Below are 25,671 nucleotides of genomic sequence, written 5' to 3'. Positions count from 1 at the left end.
GTGCCCTTGGTGAGCCAGTCCAGGGCGAGTGACGTAAACTGTAACCGGTCCGGAATATATAAATAAATAAATAAACACGGGCCGGGAGAGGCAGACACGGATATCAGACTGTAGAGACAGCAGCTATTTAAAGAAATAAAAAAAACTCCACAAACCTACGACTATACATCTCCCTGTCTTGTTTTATACATTGAACTCTCGGTGCGTCTGAACAGTAAAATAACTTGGCTCGCCATGTTGCTAAGGAAAGTCGGTTTTTCTCCAGTTTTAAGCACAGCGCTCCGGCTAGCCCCTTCTGCCAGCGGGTGAGTATTAATTAATCATATAAGATTATACTGTAGCCACAATAGCATTTCCTACACACTAACAGGAACAATCACTTACGTTGTTTAACTTTTACGAAACGTGAAACAGTTTACATACCAAGTTGTTTGGTAAGCGTTGCAATTATATATATATATATAATTATATATATATATATATATATATACTGTGTTGAAACTATACCAAAGTTAATTAACTCTGCTTACGATAGTGAGTAAAATAAACTTGACACACGTTCTGCAAACGTTTATTTTCATTTGTTTAAACTAAATGTATTCACGCATACCGTCTTTGTAATTGAGTTTATTTTTGAACTGCTACCAATGAGTATGGAATATAAATACGTGCTTGCAGCGCTGTTTGGGAATTTGCAACCGTTTTAGGGGTTACTGAATCAGTGGGATCCTTTTAAGACCCGTCTTAAAGTCCTGAGATAAATCCGCTTTTAGGAACCGGACGAGCACTGACAGGCCGAATGGCCTCCTTTAGTGAATTTTCTTCAATTCTAAGTATAGCAACTAAGGCAAAGAAATACGACTAAATACATTTGCGACATGATTTTGAAAATTAGCTTGAACTGTGTAGCGGGCAGTTGCATTCCATTAACAGATAAACGACATTTCAGAACAAACGAAATTCCATGTAGTTTTTAAATACAGTGCACCAACAGGAAGTGTCAGTGGGTGCACAAATACATGCTTTAATTAATGCCTCCAGCAGTCTCCTCAATGACGCTGGTGAAGGCACTAGGAGATAGTTTTAACCCCTTCCTGTTGTCTGTGTGTTTAGGTCAGCCCGTCCAGCAGAGTCCAGTCTCTTCACCTACAATGGGCGTCCCTACGCCAGCCAGGCTGCAGAGGTATGAACCAGAGACCTGCGCAGGGCAGCCTTCATCCAGGCCAGATCATTCATTAACACACGGAGTGATAGGAACCAGCACACAGCAGTAATTACACTTCAGAGGAGCGGTAACCAAGGCGATGCTGTAGAGTTTGGAGTTGGTTTCCTAGCAGCAAAGGCAGCTTTGATTTGATATCAAAGAAAATGTTTTCAGCTCTTGAAAGAAGGCATTGTCGCACTGTTGGTTTTCTCCTCTTCATCCGACTGCTAATCAGTGTTTTATTAAATGATAAACAGGATATAATATGAACATCATTTAGATATTTTGTTTAACTTATGTAATCAAACTACAAAATGATATTGCAAAAGTTTCCCAGAAGCCATAATAGTAGTACAGTAGTATTTCATGGTAGATATGTGGAAAACTGCAAAGTGGTGTGTAATTCAATATGCTAACGTAACATTATTCAGCAGCTTTCATTCGACTTTATGAAGCAAGATTTGTAAGTTTTTGTCCACAGCTGTATAAGCGTCCATTCAGACTTTTCTATGATGAACTGTTCATTTGACGAGGGAGTTTTTAACCCATTAAGCGCCAAACTAACTGCTTTGAAAAAAATCAGAACACAAGTGGTTTTGATTCATTACATGACTTAATTTCTGCGGTTAACATAATTGGAGTAAGTTATCATAACGCTGTAGTTAGACATTTCAAGTAGCATATCCTGAAATGAGGGCAATGGCATTTGATGGGTTTAGAGCACAGTGATTCTGTGATCATAGAGAACAATGATTAGGAGCCAGGAATCAACAGCAGCAGCAGCCTTTCATTCTGTATGTGTTCAAAATATCCTGAACGAAAGACGCTTCTAAAACAGTCCAGGTGAAACTCATAAGAAAGCAAGTCCAGCAGTCAGTCGGACGTTTCTGCTGCGTCCTGTTGCTGTTTACACTGAAGAAGGCGCTTGCTGAAACATGTAGCTGACTTCGGTTTCTTTATACGGCTTGGACTAAATTTTAAATATGAAAGCAAACAACAGATTAGATTTTAAATCATAAGAGAGAGAGATCCGTGATGGTTGATTTCAGAGCTTTGTTTCGGACTTTGTTAAAGGGGATCAGTGATCACGTTGCTTGTGCTCATAAGATTTGGATATGGAGGCATTGGTTAGCACTCCTTTTAAAGGGGGAGCAGTACTGGTAAAGAAATAAGAAAATAGAAATTTAAGCATGTTTAGCCCTTCTGTAAAAGAGATCACTGCTTTAGCAGTGCACCCTTGCTTAGACTGTTTGTGCTGCATCTAATCTAGGGGAGAGGTCACTGTGCTTACACAGCTGAGTCACATGACCTCCGTGGAATGTAGGCTAAAGGGCGCTCATCGCTCGTGGTGTGTGTGTGTGTGAGAGGGTGGGTAGTGCATTCAGGGTCTCTGCGCCCTTCAGTGTGCAGGGAGAGGGCGGGCAAGGGCACCCTGGCATGTACAAGCTCCAAGCTCACAGCCGCTGTGTTCCTGGCATGGTGTTTATCAAGCTGCCTGTCTGAACCGGTGTTTCAGAGAGGAATGAAACCATACCTGCTGGGTGGGCCTTTCCAAGAAAATATTTGTTTTATTCCCTGTTGAACACACTGCTCTCCAGAGACACTGCAGGAACAGCTGCTCCTAGGAAATCTGCAGGATAGGGTGAGGCTTATTCAGGTCACCCTAATATAAAAATCCCCCCAGCATACCGTTTTGAATCGGTACATTGAAGAATGCACTAGCCAAAAGATCGTCTGTGCACCCTCTCATCACACCTGAGAGATTCTACACAGTTTGAAACTCGCACTTATCCTACACCTACAGCTCTGGCCAAAAGTTTTGCATCATAAGTTTTGTGACATAATTAAAAAAATATATGAACATCATTTTAGATCTTTTATTTAACATCATGTAATCAAAGAAACTACAGAATATCGCAAAAGTCTACCGGAAGCCATAGTAATACAATGTTTCATGTTATGTAGTCTGTTAAGTCTACAGGAAAACTACAAAGCGGTGTGTAATTCAGTATGTTAACGTAACATTATTCAGCAGGTTTCATTCGACTTGTTAATTCTATAGGGTGATGCAAAACTTTTGGCCATAGCTGTAGACCCCCCCCCCCCGCCCCCCACCCCCAACGTGTCTGCAGAGCAAGCTGGCATGTGTTTTCTGCTCCGGCACTAATCTTCTCTTTCTGTCCAATTCCAGGCAGTTTTGGACAAGCACGCCACCGGCTCAGAGACTGCAGCCAAAACCAGCACCGACAAGAAGACCTCTGACCTGGTGAGCGAGCTGCTGTGCAGATTAAAACAAACCTATTTCAGGAGTTAACTACCCCATGAAGTTACAGTCGTGTGCACATCTATCAGAACCCCCCCCCATTGCTTCTGGAGTTCTGATTTGGAGTGCGTATGAAATCAGACCACTGGAGCTGAAAATGTTGCACAGCGCTGTGGGATGCCGTGGCATGACGGACGCTATATGAAAATGTGTTTGTCTTGCGTTGGTGCTGATTGGGTGTTTTTGTTCTTCTTCAGGAGTCCAAGTCGTTTGCAGTGAACATGTTCAAGGGACAGATCAGCACAGCTCAGGTCTTTCCATTCCCCTCCGGTCAGTGTCTGCCTCCCATTGAAATGACATCTTAGAACATTATTATTATTATTATTATTATTATTTTTATTATTATTATTATTATTATTATTATTATTTGTTTATTTAGCAGACGCCTTTATCCAAGGCGACTTACAGAGACTAGGGTGTGTGAACTATGCATCAGCTGCAGAGTCACTTACAATTACATCTCACCCGAAAGACGGAGCACAAGGAGGTTAAGTGTCTTGAACCGGGGACCTCCTAGTTACAACATGAATATACCGCATTCCTTCCCATTTAAGACGCAGTCCAAATGTCCCACTCTCAATTTGAGGAAAGAAAACTTCAAATAAAGATGCATTTACCAAGATACAACCTCAATAACGCATAGAAGAGCCACGTGTACAGGAGTACTGTTTGTTTTGCAGTGAAATGCTACAGACTCGTCTGTTGGGCATATTGGTAAATGACCATGTAAGAACAGTGAATCTCTCCTAGTCCTCATCCTGGGAGCTGGAGGACTTGACGTCTCCCAGACAATGATTCCCGCTTCTTTGACAAAGGATGCCTGCATGTCAGGACGTTTACAAATAGACATTTATGATTAGTAAATGGCGAATATTCGACTATTTTTACTTCAACTCTTTGACTTCAAAGTCAGGAGTCGTTCTACCCCTAGTACAATGCTACCACGTTAAACCCGAATCTAGAATTTCATTGTACACTTAATATACAAACCTCTACCATTGTGACTTGTGTGTTGTTTTTTTTTACATGTTTATAGAGCGATTCTTAATCCTAACTTGCTCGCCTCCAGTGTTGATGTGCATTGAGGGTTATATGCATATTGAGCGCTGTTTCTCTTTGTAGTGCCTTGTGAAACGCAGAGCCGGTTTGGGTTAATGCTGTGCGATGTGTTTTTGTTTCAGTAATGAACGAAGAGCAGACTCAGTTCCTCAGCGAGCTGGTGGGGCCGGTAGCCAAATTTTTCGAGGTGAGAGAATTCAGTTCAAACAGTGTTCCCTGCAGTGGCGTGTTCATTGCTGTTGGTTGATAGACAGTGTGAAAAGGCAGGCATCCTTTGCAGTGTTGAATTATGAATTAGTCTTTCAGCAGACTAAGGGGTGAACTATACAGAGACTAGTGGGGGTGAACTATACAGAGACTAGGGGGGGTGAACTATACAGAGACTAGGGGGGGTGAACTATACAGAGACTAGGGGGGTGAACTGTACAGAGACTAGGGGGGGTGAACTGTACAGAGACTAGGGGGGTGAACTATACAGAGACTAGGGGGGGTGAACTATGCAGAGACTAGGGGGGGTGAACTATGCAGAGACTAGGGGGGGTGAACTATGCAGAGACTAGGGGGGGTGAACTATGCAGAGACTAGGGGGGGTGAACTATGCAGAGACTAGGGGGGGTGAACTATACAGAGACTAGGGGGGGTGAACTATACAGAGACTAGGGGGGGGTGAACTATACAGAGACTAGGGGGGGGTGAACTATACAGAGACTAGGGGGGGTGAACTATACAGAGACTAGGGGGGGGTGAACTATGCATCAACAACTGCTGCTGCAGAGTCACTTCCAATAGGACCTTGACAATGTCTCATCCGAAGGACGGAGCACAAGGAGGTTAAGTGACTTGCTCAGGGTCACACAGTGAGCCAGGATTTGATCCTCCTGGTATCAAGCCCTTTTCTTTAACCACTGGACCCCCAAGCCCCCGATTCTCTTGCCTCATGCCGTGTGCTTGTCCTGCAGACAGTGAATGACCCGATGAAGAACGACGAACTGGAGAAGGTGGAGGACGGCACCATGGAGGGGCTGAAGGAGATGGGGGCTTTCGGACTGCAGGTCCCCTCTCACCTGGGGGGTCTGGGCCTCACCAACACACAGGTACATCACACTGTGGGGATGAAGCCAATCCTCCAAGCATGAAAGCATGACTCTCCAGGGAGTCTGGGTTGTTGTAACCAGTGGTACCATCTCTAAACAGACACTACTGACTCTGTTTTCTGCACTACTGCAGCTGCGTGACTCTCTCCTGCCTCTCTCCCTCTCAGTACGCCCGGCTGGTGGAGATCGTGGGCATGCACGACCTGGGGGTGGGCATCACGCTGGGGGCTCACCAGTCCATTGGCTTCAAGGGCATCCTGCTCTTCGGAAACAAGCAGCAGAAAGAGAAGTACCTCCCCAAACTCGCCACAGGTGGGCAGCACCGAGACACTAGAGCAAACCCAGCCATACAGATACATTGTCGGTTGCTGGTATAGGCAGAGGGTACTTGAAGGAGTAACCAGTTCTGTAAGTCTAAGCACACAAAGGTTCGGTTCCTAGTAGCTGATTGATCAAATTGGGTCTTAAAGGATCCCAGTGATTCAGCATATGACTAGGATTTCGTATTCTCCCCCCTCTCTGTGTGAAGTGTCTCCTACCCTCTGAGTCCACTTCGTTTCCATTGTGTTCCAGTTTAACCCCTTCCCTGTTGTGTGTGTGTGTCTCAGGAGAGACGATCGCTGCGTTCTGTCTCACGGAGCCCTCCAGCGGCTCGGACGCAGCCTCTATCAAGACCGTGGCTGTGCAGAGCGACTGTGGGCAGTACTTCACTCTGAGCGGGGGCAAGATCTGGATCAGGTACCGGCTCAGCATTTCAAGGGCTGGCTTAACCAATCACTAGCGATTTCTGTTTCTCATCACATCCTGGTGAATCATGGGCGGCAGTGTGGAGTAGTGGTTAGGGCTCTGGACCTTTGACCGGAGGGTCATGGGTTCAATCCCAGGTGGGGGACACTGCTGCTGTACCCTTGAGCAAGGTACTTTACCTAGATTGCTCCAGTAAAAACCCAACTGTATAAATGGGTAATTGTATGTAAAAATAATGTGTTTTTTTTTTTTTTAATAACCCCTGATAAATTCTAGGGCCTTGCACTTGGGGTGGGGGGAATATTGACATTTAAACTGTTGTTAAATTAACTAATATAAAAGGCACAACATTTAATTGTTTCGGTGTTTTATTTAAAGGGCAGTTTATTAATCCAAAATTAGATTTGAACTGCCTTTGTAAAATCAATCCAACAGTACATTGTAAGAGGCGGTTCAAGCTGTTGCTGTCTGAAACTGCCTAGCGATTCAGGACAGCATTGTGCCTGTAATTCTTTGTTTTGCCAACTGATAGTGCAGCAGTAAAATAAACAGCTGTAAGAGGAACTAAAGAGTAAAGGGCTCCAGATGTTGTTTTAATTTAATCCTGCGCTCTTCCGTATAGCTTAACATATGTTTGTCATGCACAGGATTTCAAATTAAGATTCCCTTTCACATAGGAAAAGCTGCAATTGACTAAAGTGGTTTCTTTTGAAGAATCCACAGTTGTCATTAACATATCAAACGTTTTAACAACGGAAGAAAATACAGGGGAGTGGACTCTGCAGTCTTCACTGCCTCATTGCTCTCTCTCTCTCTCTCTCTCTCTCTCTCTGCAGTAATGGAGGCCTGGCTGAGATCTTCACTGTGTTCGCAAAAACCCCCATCAAAGACAAGACCACGGGAGAGGTGAAGGACAAGATCACAGCATTCATCGTGGAGCGGGGCTTCGGAGGGGTCACCCAGTGAGTCATTCTACAACTCGGGGTGGGGGTAGAAACAGGCACAGCCCACACCCTCAACCATGCAGTTATACTGATGTAACTATAGCCATGAAACCGGACTTGTCTTGTTATGTTTCAGCTCAGACACGGCACGGTTTCTTCCAACCACACATATAGAAAGAGCCGTCCTCTTCAATATCCAAAGCACTGGCTACATGAAATAATAGAGAGCCGTCCTCTTCAATATCCAAAGCACTGGCTACATGAAATAATAGAGAGCCGTCCTCTTCAATATCCAAAGCACTGGCTACATGAAATAATAGAGAGCCGTCCTCTTCAATATCCAAAGCACTGCCTACATGAAATAATAGAGAGCCGTCCTCTTCAATATCCAAAGCACTGGCTACATGAAATAATAGAGAGCCGTCCTCTTCAATATCCAAAGCACTGGCTACATGAAATAATTGAAGTGCATTTTTGTCCTGTCCCCTTTTTCCCCCCCATATATCTGGAGAAGTGCTTATCCAGTTGCCATACAACTTGATATTCACCTTATTAAGCAGATACAGGGGGATGTCTGTCTGTCTATCTTTACATCCGTCCGTCTTGCATTGCTGCTTGTACTCCGAGAACCAGTTATCAAATTGTGATTAACCCTTTCATTGCTGATTTCTTATTCTGTACATCATAGTCATCGATGTTTCATCACACTGATAGCTCTAGATCTAAGTTTCATTTACAAGAAGGTCCTGGCAAGAGATCACATCATAAAATCAATCGCAAAAAGAGACCAATCATTCAAACAGGGCACAAGCAGTTAAAACAATCCTCCAAACAGGAATACGAAATAAAAGCATAAAGTGAAACTTTTCCAATTTACCTGCCCATTATCCTGGTCGTAGTTAATATTTACAGGATTTGCAGCCCTGGTCTGTTTTAAAATAAATATCTGAGCAATTTTAAAAAGGTTTTGTGAAGAGGCTGCTTTTATGTTCGAAGGCAGTGATTTTATAAAAGCACGCTGGCCCATATCGGATCAGAATATAGGGATTTTTAAAAGCAGGCGCATCTTTTGAGTCAAGCAGACCAGCTTTTTGGGCTCTAGTGCCTTCATCAGTGTTATTGAAACTAGAAGAGACTGAGTCAAGCAGACCAGCGTTTGGGCTCTGATGCCTTCATCAGTGTTATTGAAACTAGAAGAGACTGAGTCAAGCAGACCAGCGTTTGGGCTCTGATGCCTTCATCAGGGTTATTGAAACTAGAAGAAACTTGAGTTAAGCAGACCAGCGTTTCAGCATTGAAAGGACCTCTCTCTCTTTCTCTCCCCACCCTAGCGGCCCCCCTGAGAAGAAGATGGGTATCAAGGCTTCGAACACGGCAGAGGTGCACTTCGACGCGGTGCGCGTGCCGCTGGAGAACGTGCTGGGAGAGGTGGGCGGCGGCTTCAAGGTCGCCATGAACATCCTGAACAACGGGCGCTTCGGCATGGCAGCGGCGCTGTCCGGCACCATGAAGGGCGTCATCAGCAAGGCGGTGAGACTCTGGGGGAGGGGCGGTGAGCCCACAGTCAGGATCTCAACCCTGCAGCCGTGAAACCTCAACCGTGCAGGCTTACTAAGCTTTACAGTCAGTTTGCACCATTATAATTGTTGCAAAACACACCTTTTGAGTAATGTACCGATGCACGGTTGTTTCCTATTACTTAAACATGAAAACAAAGCTTTTTTTGACACAAAGATCATTTTGATAATACGCAAACCCTGTGCAGTGTCCCTGTGATCATTTCAGAACAATTTAATTCAGTTTCTCCCACATGTCAAAACACAAAAGCTAACACCCTCTTCTACCTCTGGTACAAAACCAATGCCCCCACACTGCTGGCTGCCAGACCTGGGGACAATTAGAGTTATAATTACAACAGAATGGTTTGCTGAAATTACATTTACAATCATGCTGCAGTAATTGTATAATCACAGTGACACTAAAAAAGTAACACCTACACACATGAACATGTAGACTCTGTTTATTCTACCCAGCAGTGATCACAGGTACAAACATACTAGAAAACGTGTTTTTGTTTTGTTTTTTAAACAGAGGGGGTCACTGAAAGTGATTTGAAAATACGAGAAGCTCAATATAAAAAACACAGCGTGGAACTGTGAACGATTCAGCTTGGAAAGGTGTGGAATTCAACTGTAATTGACTGACGATCCAATTAGAAGGTGTACCAATGCTAAACTAGAATAACGTTGCAATAGCCATTACAAACTAAACGTTTACCACGATGGTCGACCCCGGGTCTGCTGGCTGCTGCTTTCGTTTCGCACTGAGCTGTCGACGCCTCGTGTTCTGGGAAGCCGTGGCTCGTCCCTGTGGTCGCACGCGCTCAGAGCGAGGAGGGGAGTTTCCCAGCCACACGTTGTGCAGAGCCACGCTCAGCCGCTCGCTCCAAACCACGCAGAACTAACGCCCACGTGACAGGATGTTTTAAAGAAACGCTCGTATTTTTAGAAGAACCGCCAAACCGCCTTTTAAATTGGACGCCCCTGTGGGTTCTGTTTTCAGATATAAAGGCAACATAAACAAGGGTCTTTCGTAAGAGGGTGCAGCCCATTGTTTGTATCAGAATACCGCTGTGTCAGCGTGTGTCTGTGTGTTTGTATGCTGTGTGTTGATATCCTGTGGTCTCGGATCATGCACTTTACTGAGGGTGTTTGAAATGCACTGTGACTTTTGACAGTTTTTTTTAAAAGTGGAAGTAAAATTTAGTCTTCAAGTGACAAACAAATATTTCATCTGGGAGTTGTTTCACCTGTAATGGATCTCCCATAGTGGGTGTATTTGCAGAACTTGTCTTGTGTTGAATCTTAATTAGTATTGCAAATTTTCTTAAGTCATTTTCCCTAGTTTGCATTCATTTTTTTTTTTTAACATCAGCACTGTCTTTATCTCATCCTGTAATGTCAAACATACAGAAGTGGTTTAAAGATGGCTCATTAAAAAAGGATTCAAAGTAGGAACAATTAGCAAAATTGCAGAAGTGGGGCTGCCTAGCAAATATACTCCGTGTTACTTAAACCTGACACTTCAGAGTATTTTAGCTTTGAATGTTTTTGTTCATTCGTTTTCTCCTTTCTTTTTATTTATTTCTTAGCAGACGCCCTTATCCAGGGCGACTTACAATTGTTACAAGATATCACATTATACATTATTTCACATTATACAGATATCACATTATTTTTTTTACATACAAGTCCCCATTTATACAGTTGGGTTTTTACTGGAGCAATCTAGGTAAAGTACCTTGCTCAAGGGTACAACAGCAGTGTCCCCCACCTGGGATTGAACCCACGACCCTCCAGTCAAGAGTCCAGAGCCCCACTACTCCACACTCCTTTCTTTCTTTTTCTTCAGTTACTCGTGCTGTTTTTTAGTTTGTGTCAAGGTGATTTCAATACCGACTTCAGTTGCCAGCAGTAGATATTTGCAACAGCTCGATCAGTCTTCATAGGAGTAAGAACCTGGGCCATCTACCACTTTGGATCAAGTTTCCTTTTGTATTGCTAGCAATAGTGTAGGTGTACACTAGGTGGCGCTGACTGTTAGTAATATACAGCTATGGCAAAGAGTTTAGCATCCACTAGAATTTTAGGATTGAGACATTAATACATAAAAATAAACTATATGAACATAATTTAGATATTTTATTCAAAGAAACTACAAAATGATCTCGCAAAAGTGTCTACCGGAAACCATAATAGTAGTACAGTAGTATTTCATGTTGGATTTGGAAATGTCGCATTTTAAATTAAGTATATGGGAAAACTACAAAGCGGTTTAACATTATCCAGCAGGTTTCATTCGACTTTATGAAGCAAAATTAGTTCATTCTATAGGGGGGGGTGCAAAACATTTGGCCAGAGCTGTAAATAATTTTTTAAGCAAATTTGCAAAAGCAAACAAAAATAGTAAAATATGAAATGTTGTGTATTACAAAATGAGAATTTACTTTTAATACTGTCCGCTTGATCAAAGGAAAGACGTTCTCTGATATCGGCTGCTAAAAACAGGTTTAAACATACATTGTATTTGTTACTCAAAACACTCCATGAATGTTCACAGAGCGCTGTGTTCACCCTGATTCGTTGAGTAACTCCTGGATTCTGAATGCTCACTGTGTATCCTCTCTTAACCTAGTTTTAAAAGTTAGCTTCAGGTAGCAAGTGAAACAGAGCTTGGTGTCGTTCAAGAGACACTACGTTTTGAAATGTGAAAAAAAAAACGTTTCTGTTTCAGGTGGATCATGCAGCCAACAGGACTCAGTTCGGCAACAAGATCCACAATTTCGGAGTCATTCAGGAGAAGGTGGCTCGCATGGCAATGATGCAGTACGTCACCGAGGTAGGGAGCGGGCTGGGCTGCTATCAAAACCCTGGGGATGTTTCATCTCTCCTGTATTCCACAGCTAGGGCTGGATAATGATGTTTCAGTTATTGATTAGCGGATACAAATTATCAATACTCTAAAATCGCCTCCCGTTCATTGCACAGGTTTTAGAGGTCAGGATAACATGGTCATGATTTGTTGATGCTAATTTTGCAGTTCTTTACAGCTCAGTTTATTGTTTAGCAAATGGGGTACTAGAATTTTTTCAAAATTATTTCTTAACTCATACCCCATAATCTAAAGTAAAATAAAAAATAATGTAAACTTTGATTTGTAAAAGTCATCCAGCCAATATCCAATACATCTCTCTCCCCCTTTCTCTCTCTCTCTCTCTCTCTCTCTGTCTGTCTGTTTCTCTCCTCCCTCTCTCTGTCTGTCTCTCTCCTCCCTCTCTCTCTCTGTCTGTCTGTCTCTCTCCTCTCTCTCTGTCTCTCTCCTCCCTCTCCCTTTTCCTCTCTCCTCCCTCTCTGTCTCTCTCTCTCTCTGTCTGTCTCTCTCCTCCCTCTCTCTGTCTGTCTGTCTGTCTCTCTCTCCTCCCTCTCTGTCTCTCTCCTCCCTCTCTGTCTGTCTGTCTGTCTCTCTCTCCTCCCTCTCTGTCTCTCTCCTCCCTCTCCCTTTTCCTCTCTCCTCCCTCTCTGTCTGTGTCTCTCTCTGTCTCTCTCCCCCTCTCCTCCCTCCCTCTCTCTCTCTCTCTCTCTCTCTCTCTCTCTCTCTCCCCCTCTCCTCTCTCTCTCTCTCTCTAGTCAATGGCCTACATGATCAGTGCCAACATGGACATGGGTGCTTCAGAGTTCCAGATTGAGGCAGCGATCAGCAAGATCTTTGCTTCTGTGAGTAACACGCCCCCTTCCCGCGATGACACGCCCCCTTCCCACGATGACACGCCCCCTTACCGCAACGACACGCCCCCTTCACTCAACCACAGAGCCATGGGGTGGAGAGTGCAGGGCAGGGGGGTCACAAGAACCCCCATTCCAATCGGTCTCTCCTAGTTTCACCTCAATAACACTGATGAAGGCACTAGCTTTCTCGTTTCAATAACAATTTACGAAAAGGATCCAGATCAGTTAATAATACATCCTTTTATATACTAGCTACATAAACATTCATGAAGAATATATATTTAATCCTAATTTTATTAACCCCATTAAAAGCAGGCTTTATTGGGTAAAGCTTTTAAATCTGCTTTTTCCTGGGCTGTTAGACTTAAATACAAGGGAAAGTCCTGCCCACACTGTCTTCAACTGAAAACGCTTACTGATTGAAAACCAAAGATGAGAAAAAGTCACAGCATTAATTAGGTCAAAAATAAGAAGCAGCGTATTTTCGGGAACTGCTTACCACAAGACAGAGATGTCATGATGCTAATATTGATAAATAACCACATCCATAGCACTGAACCCTGATCAAATGCGCTCTTTCATCAGGTTCAAAAGACGTCGCTCACACAAACCAGGTTTTGACCAGCTATTTCCCAGCAGATCAGTTTCGATTCTCGTCTTCACTGTGTTTCCCAGCAGCAAGTTCTCTTTTCAATCCATTCTCTCTTTAATTTTGAGGCTTTTGAGTCGAACAGACAAGTGTTTGGGCTCTAGTGCCTTCATCAGTGTTTATTGAGGTGAAACTAGAAAAAAAAATAAAGGTTGATTTGATCAGTCCTATCCCCTGATAAAACCTGGATATTTTTTCAGCGCGTTTTACAGCGCTGGATAATTCCCCTGGTTTGATTGCATCAATGATCAATCTGATTGAGTGAAATCGGATATATTGTGAGAAGTGTTGAATTTAAATCAAGGGAAGTAATGTTAAAACTCTACAATGCATTAGTAAGACCTCACCTAGAATATTGTGTTCAGTTCTGGTCACCTCGTTACAAAAAGGATATTGCTGATCTAGAAAGAGTGCAAAGAAGAGCAACCAGAATTATCCCGGGTTTAAAAGGCATGTCGTATGCAGACAGGCTAAAAGAATTGAATCTATTCAGTCTTGAACAAAGAAGACTACGCGGCGATCTGATTCAAGCATTCAAAATCCTAAAAGGTATAGACAATGTCGACCCAGGGGACTTTTTTGGCCTGAAAAAAGAAACAAGGACCAGGGGTCACAAATGGAGATTAGATAAAGGGGCATTCAGAACAGAAAATAGGAGGCACTTTTTTACACAGAGAATTGTGAGGGTCTGGAACCAACTTCCCAGTAATGTTGTTGAAGCCGACACCCTGGGATCCTTCAAGAAGCTGCTTGATGAGATTCTGGGATCAATAAGTTACTAACAACCAAACGAGCAAGATGGGCCGAATGGCCTCCTCTCGTTTGTAAACTTTCTTAAGATACAGAGACTGCTGGGTCCTGTCTCTGACCCTGTTTGATTGTGTTTCCCTGCAGGAGGCAGCCTGGACAGTGACAGACGAGTGTATTCAGATCATGGGAGGAATGGGGTTCATGAAGGTGAGGCTTTGACAGCGACTCGCTGTGTGGATCAGTGCAGGACCACGCGGAGGGAGGCAGCGATATTAATACAGAAAGCACGATATTAAAAATCTTACTTGCCATGCACTGCGGTTCATTATACAGTGTCTTAAATACCTGTCCTCTTAATCCTGCTCACGTCATAGCAAACGGGTGTTTCATTTTAACACTTCTGCTGCTACTCTAGGTTAAAAGAAGTTCTCAGTTTGCTTGCCTGGTTTTCAGGAAATCTATAACACCTGCACTTCCTAGGTCACCTCAGTAGTGTCTTCAGGGTCAAAGCATCTTTCTGTCTGCCACAGATTTCTTTAACAGTGCAGCGCCAGCTTTATTTAAAAATGGTAATTTTATGTTTGCTAAAAAAAAAAAAAAAATACTAGACCTCTATATAGTGAATAGGTTTGCATTGCATGGGAAATGCATGGAATTATTGTATAGTGAATCGGTTTGCATTGCATGGAAGTATTTTTAGCTACCATCACTTTTGGGGATGATTTCTAGAAGCCAATGCATTTGTGTCGCGCTTTATTTTAAGAGGGACAACTGGCTTACAAACCTGTTTACAAGTCCTAAAGAAACAAAATCCACAGCAAACTTAAAAACACAAGTCCTTGAAGTGATTTAGTTTTGTTTTGATGTTTATGATTTCAGCACGATCGCGTGTTTTCTTGAATGAAGTAGCAATCATGTTGTTAGCAGTCCCAGCATCAGTGCTGCAGAAGTGCACAGCTGTAAGGAGGTGTGTGGGCTATTGAGACACTCCAGGCTGGGCAATGGAACAATGATCAGTCATTACCGCTCCCTGCCTGCAGGAAATGGAACTGCGGGGGCAGCACAGCTCCTGCAAAGAGAACACTGAGGGTCCCCCTGTGCTTCTTGAACAGCTACAGCTAAATCTGATTCTGTTTGAACTGTGAATTTTATACAGCAGTGTCCAAATGTATTAGAACCCCCCATTGCTTCTGTTTTGATTTGTTGTGCGTATGATATCAAACCGCTGGAACTGAACATCATGGAGAATTGGCAGGCAAATTTAGCAATTGTCTAATTTAATCATTGACTTTAATAGGCCACACAGAGAAAAGGAACACAGAGCCACAAGTGGTAAAATGAACGAGACTTTTTAGAAGTTGTTTAGATGTCTAATTAAAGCACAAAGCGGTCTCACATTGTCACACAAGAGTGCCTGTTTCTATATCACTGATTACTGACTGGAAATTGAAATTCTCACAATGCAGGTAGGTCTATAAAGGATATAAATGACTAATCTTGGTGTAATGATAAATTTGCACACTACTCTAACTGCTACCAGTTTGATGGTCGACTAGTCGCCACTTTAGATTTTTTTCATAAATCCTGTATTTGATAGTGACTGTTGCTCTGTTTGTCAACGTACTGTTTAGTAACACCGCTGTATTACAAAACTGGAACGTTTTTAAATTCTATCGACCGCTCCCCTCCCTTCATCTCTCCTCTCACAGGACGCTGGCTTGGAGAGAGTGATGAGAGACCTCAGGATCTTCCGCATCTTCGAAGGAACCAACGACATCTTGAGACTCTTCGTCGCTCTCAATGGATTCCAGGTACCTCCTCTCTTCTAGCCGGGTGGTCTCCATTTCTTTAAAATTGTTTTTGACTGGGAAAGCCAGCTTATCAATGCTGTGAGCTGCTTGTGTTCTTCATCGCTGGTTCCTTTGATTCCAGAACGCAGGGAAGCAGCTGAAGGGGCTGCAGCACGCTCTGAAGAACCCCATCGGAAATGCAGGCTTCCTGGCTGGAGAGATCTCCAAGCGGGCCAAGAGGTAGGGGCTGTTAAATGTACAGAAAAAAACGGGTTTTAAAAGATTAGATCAGCTGTCCCCACTTCATATATATTATTCCAGATGTTGGCATTGATTTTTTTTTTTTTCTAAAAGTTTGATCTGAGTATTGTGCGCCTCTCTGTATTCAATCATATAGCAGTATTGTAAGTGACTCTTCAGAAAGGAAACCAAGGCAGAAATGAGTAACATCCACTCTACTGTACAGGAGAGTGATTAACTAGGTGACCTGAGTTTATTTTACTCCTGATGATGATGATGATGATGATGATGATGATGATGATGATGATGATTATTATTTTCTGGTTTACTTTAGATTTCCAGGTCATTCAAAATTTACAGAACATGTTCTTTCCCAACACTGAAATTTTAAAATATAAAGAAAATGTCTATTACAGTTTTCACCCGTATAAATGTTATGTAAATTTAAAATCTGCTGACATGTCAATTCTGCATTGAGACTATGACCTGTTTTTGAGAGCTTGACATCTGTTGATGAGTGGGTGGGGAGGAAGGAAAGATTTAGATTCATTTCATTTTTAGAATCGCCTGTGTTTGTGCCTTGCTGTGGTTCTTGAACTGTGACATTGTAAGGTAACAGTTTTGTGGCTTTGCAGTTCTGGAGGAAATACAGAACACGTGATTCTTCAGCAAGATAAAAACACCCGATAAACTTCCAAATCACAAAGTAACGTCTCGAGGTCTTTGAGATTAAGTTCAAGTCAAGCAGACCAGCGTTTGGGCTCTAGTGCCTTCATCAGTGTTATTGAAACTGTGTCCCTTCTCACTGTGTGTTTGCGGTTTGCAGGAAGGCTGGTCTGAGCTCAGGGCTGAGTCTGCATGGGACTGTGCATCCTGAACTGGCAGAGAGTGGGGAGCTGGTGAGTGCGTCTCTAACTAATATCAAGCCAGAACCACGCTCTGTTCCTCCAAACGTGAAGCAACATAGGAGGCTGTGTGGTCCAGTGGTTAAAGAAAAGGGCTTGTAACCAGGAGGTCCCCGGTTCAAATCCTGGCTGACTCACTGTGTGACCCTGAGCAAGTCACGTCACCTCCTTGTGCTCCGTCTTTCGGGTGAGGCGTAGTTGTAAGTGACTCTGCAGCTGATGCATAGTTCACACACCCTAGTCTCTGTAAGTCACCTTGCATAAAGGCATCTGCTAAATAAACAAATAACTGCTTTTAAACACGGCTAAACTCTCTTCTAAAGTGTGTGCCTGTGTAATCTCATTCAGGGCCCAATTTTGAAAGGGAATTGGCTGCAAAGCCTTGGCCCTCATTTAAAGGCGGCGTTGATGATATCGCTAGTGCTAATAGGGAAGAACATGGATTTGAAAACCTGGGCTCTCCCTCCTTTTAAAAACAGAGTTGGAACAATCTATTAGTGATTATAAATTAGCTTTTGTACTGGAATATGATTGATGCTTCTGACAGTCATTTAAAGAGAACAATGCTTTGTCTATAACGGCTTGCTTAGTGCCATGTAATTAAACTAGGCATCGGAAACATTTCAGATAGTCTGCCTTCCCTTCTATAGTGGGGGACTGTGTAGTGCGGCATTTCTTTAAATAGAGCTGTGTAGGAGAGACTAAAAAGTACAGTCTCCTGTGAGTTTTATAACCAGATTTAAGATGATCGTGATTATCAGAACATCTCTACTTGATAATCGGAGGTTGAAAATGTCACTCGTCCCACCCTGCTTTGAAGATGAGCCAGTGATAACATTGTGAGTGCTAATAAGAGGGAATATCGTCAATCAGAAACAACTAGAAGGCTTTCTCAGTGTCACGGTCTAGTCCTCCAGTCGAAACGTTTGTATGTGAATTTATTACGTATTTCTACATAAAGCAGTACTGAGCGTTTTTAATGTCCGGAAGAACATGGATCTTTACCTTGGTTGACGTGTCTCTGTGTGTGTGCCTGCATGCATGATCGCTGGCTCCTCTCTGTTTTTCAGCTGGTGAAAGCTATTGAACAGTTTGGTGGCGTCGTTGAGGATCAGCTGCTGAAACACGGCAAGAAGATTGTGGGTGAGTCTGCAATGCATTGTGGGCGAGTCATGACATCACAGCAATGCCAGAGCTGCCTGGGGCAATGCATTGTGGGTGAGTCTCTAACATCACATCACAGCAACCCCCAGAGCTGATTTCTTAAATTTTAAAACCACTCTTAAATAAACCATTAAGTGGGTCTGGGTAAACCCAGTTCGCTGTCTCCAGTGTAGCGTTGGGGCTAGGGTTTAATTTGGATCATTATAATGGTCTAACTGGTGTTGAAGCAGAGCAGTTCTGGTACAGTTGAAAATTGCTCTCGATCCAAACCCATCTGAAAAGGCAAGTGTTGCAAAAATGACCCCCAGTTCAACGAAATGTCGGTGACTATGATTTTTTTACGAAGGCTGTATTTATTTCCCGGTCTGACCCCATGCTCCTTGATTCAATCCTCCTGCCTCGTCTCTCCTCAGATGAGCAGTTTGTACTGAAGAGAGTGTCCGACAGTGCGATCGATCTCTACGCCATGGTGGTCGTGCTGTCCAGGTAGGCTGAGCGCTGCATATTGAATGGGGACGGCATGCACATTATTCAGCACAAGCAATTGGGAGCCGTGGGGGATCAGTGGAGGGGACTCTCTGTCTGCCTCCGTCAGTCTGCAACCTTATACAGTTATTTCAAGTTCTGTTCTGTTCTGTTGATCTATGTAATGGCCGGCCAACATCACACTGATGGCTCTGACTTTGAATTTACAGGTGAACGGTGTATGTTACTGATCTCCAGCAGTGTGCAAATATATTAGAACAACCCATTGCTTCTGTAGTTTGATTTGTTGTGCGTATGAAATCAGACCGCTGCAACTGGAAATCTTGGAGAATTGTCAAGCAAATTAGTGATTGTCTAATTTAATTGATGACTTTAATAAGCCACACATGCAATTAATTTAAAACAGTAAGAGAAAATGAGCACACAGCCACAAAAAATACTTTTTTAGAAGTTGTTTAAGATGTCTAATTAAAGCACAGAGCGGTCTAACGTTTTCACACACGAGTGCCTGTTTCTATATCGCTGATTACTGAGCGGAAATTGAGATTCTCACACCCAGAGGTTTTCATGCAGGCAGGTATAGGATATCAAGGATGCATCTTGAGGTGCTCCTGGTACATGTGCACACTGCTGTGCTTGTTTCGCTGGTGTAAATGGGATTTGAGATTAAACTTGGTCTACCGTATTTGCTGGTTTATGATTATGTATTGAGAACTCATTATGAATATTTGACGGCAGTACTTTTTGACTTTAGTTTTTTCAGAAATACTAAAAAGAAACCGAATAAATTCAATGACGAACGTTTCGGCAAAGTCTTTTCCGTCTTCAAGACGCTGAAAAATACTTCCAGTCGAAGCGTTGGTCGTTGAATTGAAGTTTCTTTCACTATTTCTAATTGAGCGCTGTGGAGTGTTCTCACAGCGATGTGTAACTGTGTTCCTCACCCCGCAGAGCGTCCAGGTCTCTGAGTCAAGGGCACTCCTCCGCCCAGCATGAGAAGGTTCTGTGTGAGACCTGGTGTCTGGAGGTAAGAAGGGCCATTGTAAAGGATAGAATAAACTAGCTAGAGAACGAGAAGATCCTGAGGTGATGCGCCATTATCTCACATCAGGAACTTTTCATAGATTTGCTTGTCTATTATTATTATTATTATTTTTATTATTATTTATTTCTTTGCAGGCGCCCTTATCCAGGTTGACTTACAGTTGTTACAAGATATCACATTATTTTTTTACATACAATTACCCATTTATACAGTTGGGTTTCGACTGGAGCAATCTAGGTAAAGTACCTTGTTCAAGGGTACAGCAGCAATGTCCCCCACCTGGGATTGAACCCACGGCCCTCTGGTCAAGAGTCCAGAGCCCTAACCACTACTCCACACTGCTGCCCCTTTATATATATATATATATATATATATATATATATATATATATATATATATATAAAATCTCTTAGTTATTCTTTTAAAGTTAACTGGACTATGTGTTTGTTTCTTTCAAAACTGTTTCTCTACATAGGGGTCAAACGTGCAAAGTGCCTGATTTGTGACATTATTTATGGTAGATCTTAACCTGTTAAATATGTTTTGTGCTCTTTTTAAAACCATGTTTATACACACATTTGTTTTGTTGCGTTCTATACTTGCTTCAGCTTTAAAACTACAGATTTTCCAGCCTTTTCAAATAGCTGTGGCCAAAATAATGAACTAGTTTAGCTTGGAGAAGTCGAATGGAAGCTGCTGAATGATGCTGGGCTGCCCCTGCTGTAGATGACAGCTCTTCTCCCTCCTCAGGCTCACGACAGGATCATGAATGACATGAAGGCTCTCCAGTCGAGCTCCTCCAAGAGGCTCTTCAAGAACCTGCGCGCCATCTCCACTGCCGTGGTGGAGAACGGGGGCGTCGTGTCCCCCCACCCCCTGGGCTTCTAGAGCAGAGAGTTCCCCTTTATACCCATAAAACTCACCCCCTGGGCTTCTAGAGCAGAGATCTCCCCTTCATACCCATAAAACTCACCCCCTGGGCTTCTAGAGCAGAGATCTCCCCTTCATACCCATAAAACTCACCCCCTGGGCTTCTAGAGCAGAGATCTCCCCTTCATATACATAAAACTCACCCCCTGGGCTTCTAGAGCAGAGATCTCCCCTTCATATCCATAAAACTCACCCCCTGGGCTTCTAGAGCAGAGATCTCCCCTTCATATCCATAAAACTCACCCCCTGGGCTTCTAGAGCAGAGATCTCCCCTTCATATCCATAAAACTCACCCCCTGGGCTTCTAGAGCAGAGAGTTCCCCTTCATACCCACACCACTCACCCCCTGGGCTTCTAGAGCAAAGAGATTCCCTTCACCCACATAGCTTTCCATCAGGCTGAACTCAACACCCACAGAAAATAAATGCATTCGGTGACTTTTTTTCAGTGATGTTGCCACGAACACTTATTTTTAAGAACTCTGCGCTTGTTTTAAGAAACGATGCACTTGTTCAAACTCCCTGAAATGCTTCAGGCTTCTGATCTACAGCCAAAGCAGTTCATCTTTTGTATTAGAAATATGGACCTGAATTAACATTTTAGGAAGCTAAATTCAAAGCAGTTTTCACGTCCTTGAAAATGTGCATCGGCTTCTTCAGTTTGTAGAGATCTAACCCTGCAGTGTTTGCTAGCCTCTCTTTGAACATGTTCCCGTTATAAAGCAGCCCTCTGTTTCTGTAAATGGATTGCATACGAGTTGCTAAACTAATCTGCTGCGAGGAGATTATAGATAATACTGTGGCTATAACTGTACGGTTTGTGCTACCAGTTGACTTGTGCCTAGCTGCTCATTTTAAAAGGTGTGAACCACAGGTTTAAAACCTTTTTCTGCCTTTGTGAAACTCTTGCTGTTTTTCCAGGCTGCTTTTATTTCTGCCAGCTAATCCCCATTGTGTTTCAGGGAATCTGACCTTGTCTGAGGTTTGCATAGGAAACTGGGGGGGGGGAGAGGTAGGGGGCGTTGTCCTTTTATAAAAGTGCCCCATAGTAAAAGCATAGCAAAGTGTAATAAATCACAGGGGAAGCATTGTAAGGAACAGCAAGGCATGGTAAAGCATATTTAAAAAACAAACCATGGTAAACCAGCCCTTCTAAAACTTTCCCATAGTAAAATCATAGCAAACTAATAAAACAGGTGAAAGCATGGTGATGCACAGAGAGGCATGGTGACGCACAGAGAGGTATGGTAAAGCATAGGAAAGTAGCAAAACAGCAATTTGAATGCAATAGAGGAAATTCCAGTCTGAATCAGCAGAAACGTCCTGAAAAAACTTACAGATTTTAGCAAGTGACAAATATAAACTGGTAAATGGGGGAAGCACAGGAAAACTGCTAAATTACCACGATAAACGTTTATAGGGGTAAGAGGATAGGAAAGCATGGCCTGTAGCAGGATAAATAGACGTCGCCAGTCAATGCGAGAATCTGGGGAACGGAAGTACACCATCATTGCACTACAGTGCCCTCCACTGGTCGGAGGCTCTCCAGGCTGGGCTGTCTCCTTCAGGGCTCAATCGCCAGTTAACTTTTAATTCAGTGAGTGGAGATGGTCTGATTTTCAACACTCCTGGTCAGTGGGTCACAGCAATGAGGCCACATTCGAATTTACTTTTTTCATTTTCAAAATTGAGAAATTCTAATGAAAGAAATTGTAAGTAAATTGTGGCACAGCAGGTTAACGACTTATCACTCTTGTATGCGAGTGTAAACGGGGATAATTGTGAATAGTTTTGTCAGGGTGTTAGCTGTTGTCCTCTGTTAATAAAATAAACCTTCTAAACTCGTAGATTTTGGTGACACAGTTTCCAAAGATTTGAAATGTGTTTAGTGATGGGTGATCTGCAGCAAAGGGGCAAACTTTTACCAACTGTACAGAATTGACAAAAGAGAAACGGCAAACCACTTTGAAGCTTTGAAAACCACTGCAAAAGAATGATGATCTGTCTAATTGTTTTCCAGACAACATGATTATCAATCCTGCACTGCATGTTGTTCTCTTGTGCAAGGGATAATATTTGAATATTGGAACCTACGTTGTTAAGAATGTATTACATGTTTGACAGGAGTATGAAATGTAATTTTAAGGTTGGTAGACAAGGTAAAACAATACAGCTTAACCTTTGTGTTATTCAGTGTAATGTGATAATGTCTAATTTGTATGCGAAATAAATTCTTCTGGACAAATATCTGTTTCACAATCTGCTTGGTTTTGTAGTTTTCTGTGAAGGATATACATGATTTATAAGTGTGTCACACTTCACATTAACATGTATCTGAAGATCTCTTTTAATACGTGTGATCAGTTTTGTTTTCTGTGGACTAGAATGCCAGCTAAATTTGCATCTCTTCTAGAAGCCACTACTGGAAATAAGTTCTAAATTCTGGTGTATACACAAATGCTTCCAAACTATTTTTGAAATGTTGGGTAATAATTTTATAATTTTTAATGCTACTCTTTCAATCTTTTTTTTTTTCTCTTATTGTATGTCTTGAGTCTTATTTCCATCCCTGTTAATGGTGATAGAGTAAATATTTCATTTTTGTGCGTGCTTTGTAGGTAAACTTAAACTGGTAAAAAAAAAAAAAAAACACCAGCTTGTAAAACTGTTCTTTGAAAATAAAATGCAACACTGGCACCCTAAGTCAAAATAAAACCCAAGCTGCTGCTGCTGCAACATGTCTTTCGACACGGTGTTTGTACAGCTACAAAAAGGAAGCGCTGTGGTTACCTTCTGTCATGCTGGTTTGATCTCATTCTGCAATTTTGATAAACAGAGACTCTGCCAAACCATAAAAACTAGAAAAATTCACACACTGTCTGTCTGTGTGTGCCACCTAACCTTCAAATGAGAACCCAGGCCTCCAGTGAAAGGTGAAAGGGCAGGAATGAGAGGCGAGTGAATTAGCCCACTCTGTCTGTCTTGAGGGCAGGTTATTTGCTTGACTCTGTCTCTTCTAGTTTCAATAACACTGATGAAGGCACTAGAGCCCAAACGCTGGTCTGCTTGACTCAGTCTCTTCTAGTTTCAATAACACTGATGAAGGCACAAGAGCCCAAACGCTGGTCTCCTTGACTCAGTTTAGTTTCAATAACACTGATGAAGGCACTAGAGCCCAAACACTGGTCTGCTTGACTCAGCCTCTTCTAGTTTCAATAACCCTGATGAAGGCACTGAGCCCAAATGCTGGTCTGCTTGACTCAGTCTCTTCTAGTTTCAATAACACTGATGAAGGCACTAGAGCCCAAACGCTGGTCTGCTTGACTCAGCCTCTTCTAGTTTCAATAACCCTGATGAAGGCACTAGAGCCCAAACGCTGGTCTGCTTGACTCAGTCTCTTCTAGTTTCAATAACACTGATGAAGGCACAAGAGCCCAAACGCTGGTCTCCTTGACTCAGTTTAGTTTCAATAACACTGATGAAGGCACTAGAGCCCAAACACTGGTCTGCTTGACTCAGCCTCTTCTAGTTTCAATAACCCTGATGAAGGCACTGAGCCCAAATGCTGGTCTGCTTGACTCAGTCTCTTCTAGTTTCAATAACACTGATGAAGGCACTAGAGCCCAAACGCTGGTCTGCTTGACTCAGCCTCTTCTAGTTTCAATAACCCTGATGAAGGCACTGAGCCCAAACGCTGGTCTGCTTGACTCAGTCTCTTCTAGTTTCAATAACACTGATGAAGGCACTAGAGCCCAAACGCTGGTCTGCTTGACTCAGCCTCTTCTAGTTTCAATAACACTGATGAAACGCTTGAGTGCTTGACTTTCTTTCTTGCGCTTGCGTCAGTGTTTTTGAGGTAAAACTAGAAGCACATCAGTCAATAGGGGAAGCAAGATAAGAAAGAGACTCTTTAACCTCGTGCTTTTAAAATTAAATCTGTTTTTACATCTTTCAAAACTGCACATGTTCTACCTATATAACACATGGAAGTGCACACCAGGTAAGATTTTAAGGAATTATTTTGTGAGCTACAATTTGAAAAAAAAAACAAAAAAAAACTGATATTGCAAAATATGGTTTAAAAATCTAAAATGAACAATTGACGACTTGACCAGAGGGTTGTTTTGTTAATCCTATACCCTGAGAAGCAACGCATTTCAGAGCACCGGGAAACACCCCTACCTTTTTCCCAAATAAAAAATACATGGTTGGTGCAATGCAGGGTGCTGGAAAATGCTCTAAATCTCAGCTGTGTGTGAAGGCTGTAACGGCTTGGCATCTCAGCCCATTGAATTGAACGGTAAGGACTGGACACGAACAGCAAACCACGCGGTTCAAAGACAAACTCCTTACTGTTCAAATGAAGAGCGAGCTCTGTGGTGCAGAGGCAGGAACAAGGCTTCTGCTCCTGTCGGTCTTGTTAACTCATCAGCCAAAAGGGAAGAGATTCATTACAACCGATCAAATGAACTGTTCCTCTGGTTTTACCTCAGCGTTGCAGTGCTGTTGCACACAGTGTACAGAGATAGGGAAGGGACCTGACGAAACAGCAGCAGCATAAATAAAGGAAGTGAGAAAATACGAGAGGTGAGGATGTGCTAAGGTTAGCTACCTGCCCCTGACAACATCCTGAACCAGTATGACTCGAAAAACCAAGAACGCCTCAAAGTGTGAAGTGGGATGTAGTTCACGACTTTGTTTACTTTATAAAGAGCGATTGAAACTTGCAATAACTGTCTGAATCATTTTCGGCGCCGCTGTGTTAGAAATAATTCAACTTTAGTGTGAGCAGGCAACTACAGCGATGGCCAAATGTTTTGCACCCCCCTATAGAACTAACTCATTTTGCTTCATAAAATCGAATGAAACCTGCTGAATAAAGTTAACATATTGAATTACACACCGCTTTGTAGTTTTCCATATACTTAACAAAAAAAAACTATACAAAAACTTGACCTTTAGAAATCTAACGTGAAATACTGTATTGGAGTAGTGGTTAGGGCTCTGGAGTCTTGGGTCGTGGGTTCAATCCCAGGTGGGGGACACTGCTGCTGTCC

The 25,671-nt window shown here is 42.7% G+C and overlaps 1 protein-coding gene across 2 annotated transcripts; it reads left to right on the top strand.

The window, feature by feature from the left end:
• LOC131721202 (very long-chain specific acyl-CoA dehydrogenase, mitochondrial-like) lies at positions 1-22,859 on the top strand. 2 transcript variants are annotated; one of them, XM_059014600.1, is made up of 21 exons: positions 1-305; positions 1,114-1,183; positions 3,396-3,470; positions 3,725-3,797; positions 4,709-4,773; positions 5,546-5,680; positions 5,848-5,992; positions 6,289-6,418; positions 7,264-7,389; positions 8,703-8,901; positions 11,665-11,769; positions 12,558-12,644; positions 14,200-14,262; positions 15,765-15,866; positions 15,988-16,085; positions 16,912-16,984; positions 18,061-18,133; positions 18,568-18,640; positions 19,592-19,667; positions 20,436-20,590; positions 20,941-22,859. In XM_059014600.1, exons 1-20 carry the CDS (start codon positions 235-237, stop codon positions 20,571-20,573), a joined length of 1,977 nt encoding a protein of 658 aa, XP_058870583.1. In that variant the 5' UTR covers positions 1-234; the 3' UTR covers positions 20,574-20,590; positions 20,941-22,859. The 2 variants fall into 2 exon arrangements, with proteins under 2 accessions (XP_058870583.1, XP_058870582.1); XM_059014599.1 differs by having other exon boundaries at positions 2-305; positions 20,436-22,859.
• The last annotated feature ends 2,812 nt before the right edge of the window (positions 22,860-25,671 follow it).

The sequence above is a fragment of the Acipenser ruthenus genome, chromosome 48 (genome assembly GCF_902713425.1).
Source record: "Acipenser ruthenus chromosome 48, fAciRut3.2 maternal haplotype, whole genome shotgun sequence".
In the NCBI taxonomy this organism is placed as follows: domain Eukaryota; kingdom Metazoa; phylum Chordata; class Actinopteri; order Acipenseriformes; family Acipenseridae; genus Acipenser; species Acipenser ruthenus.
Note: the sequence above shows the minus strand (reverse complement) of the source record. Positions and strands in the feature narration are given on the sequence as shown.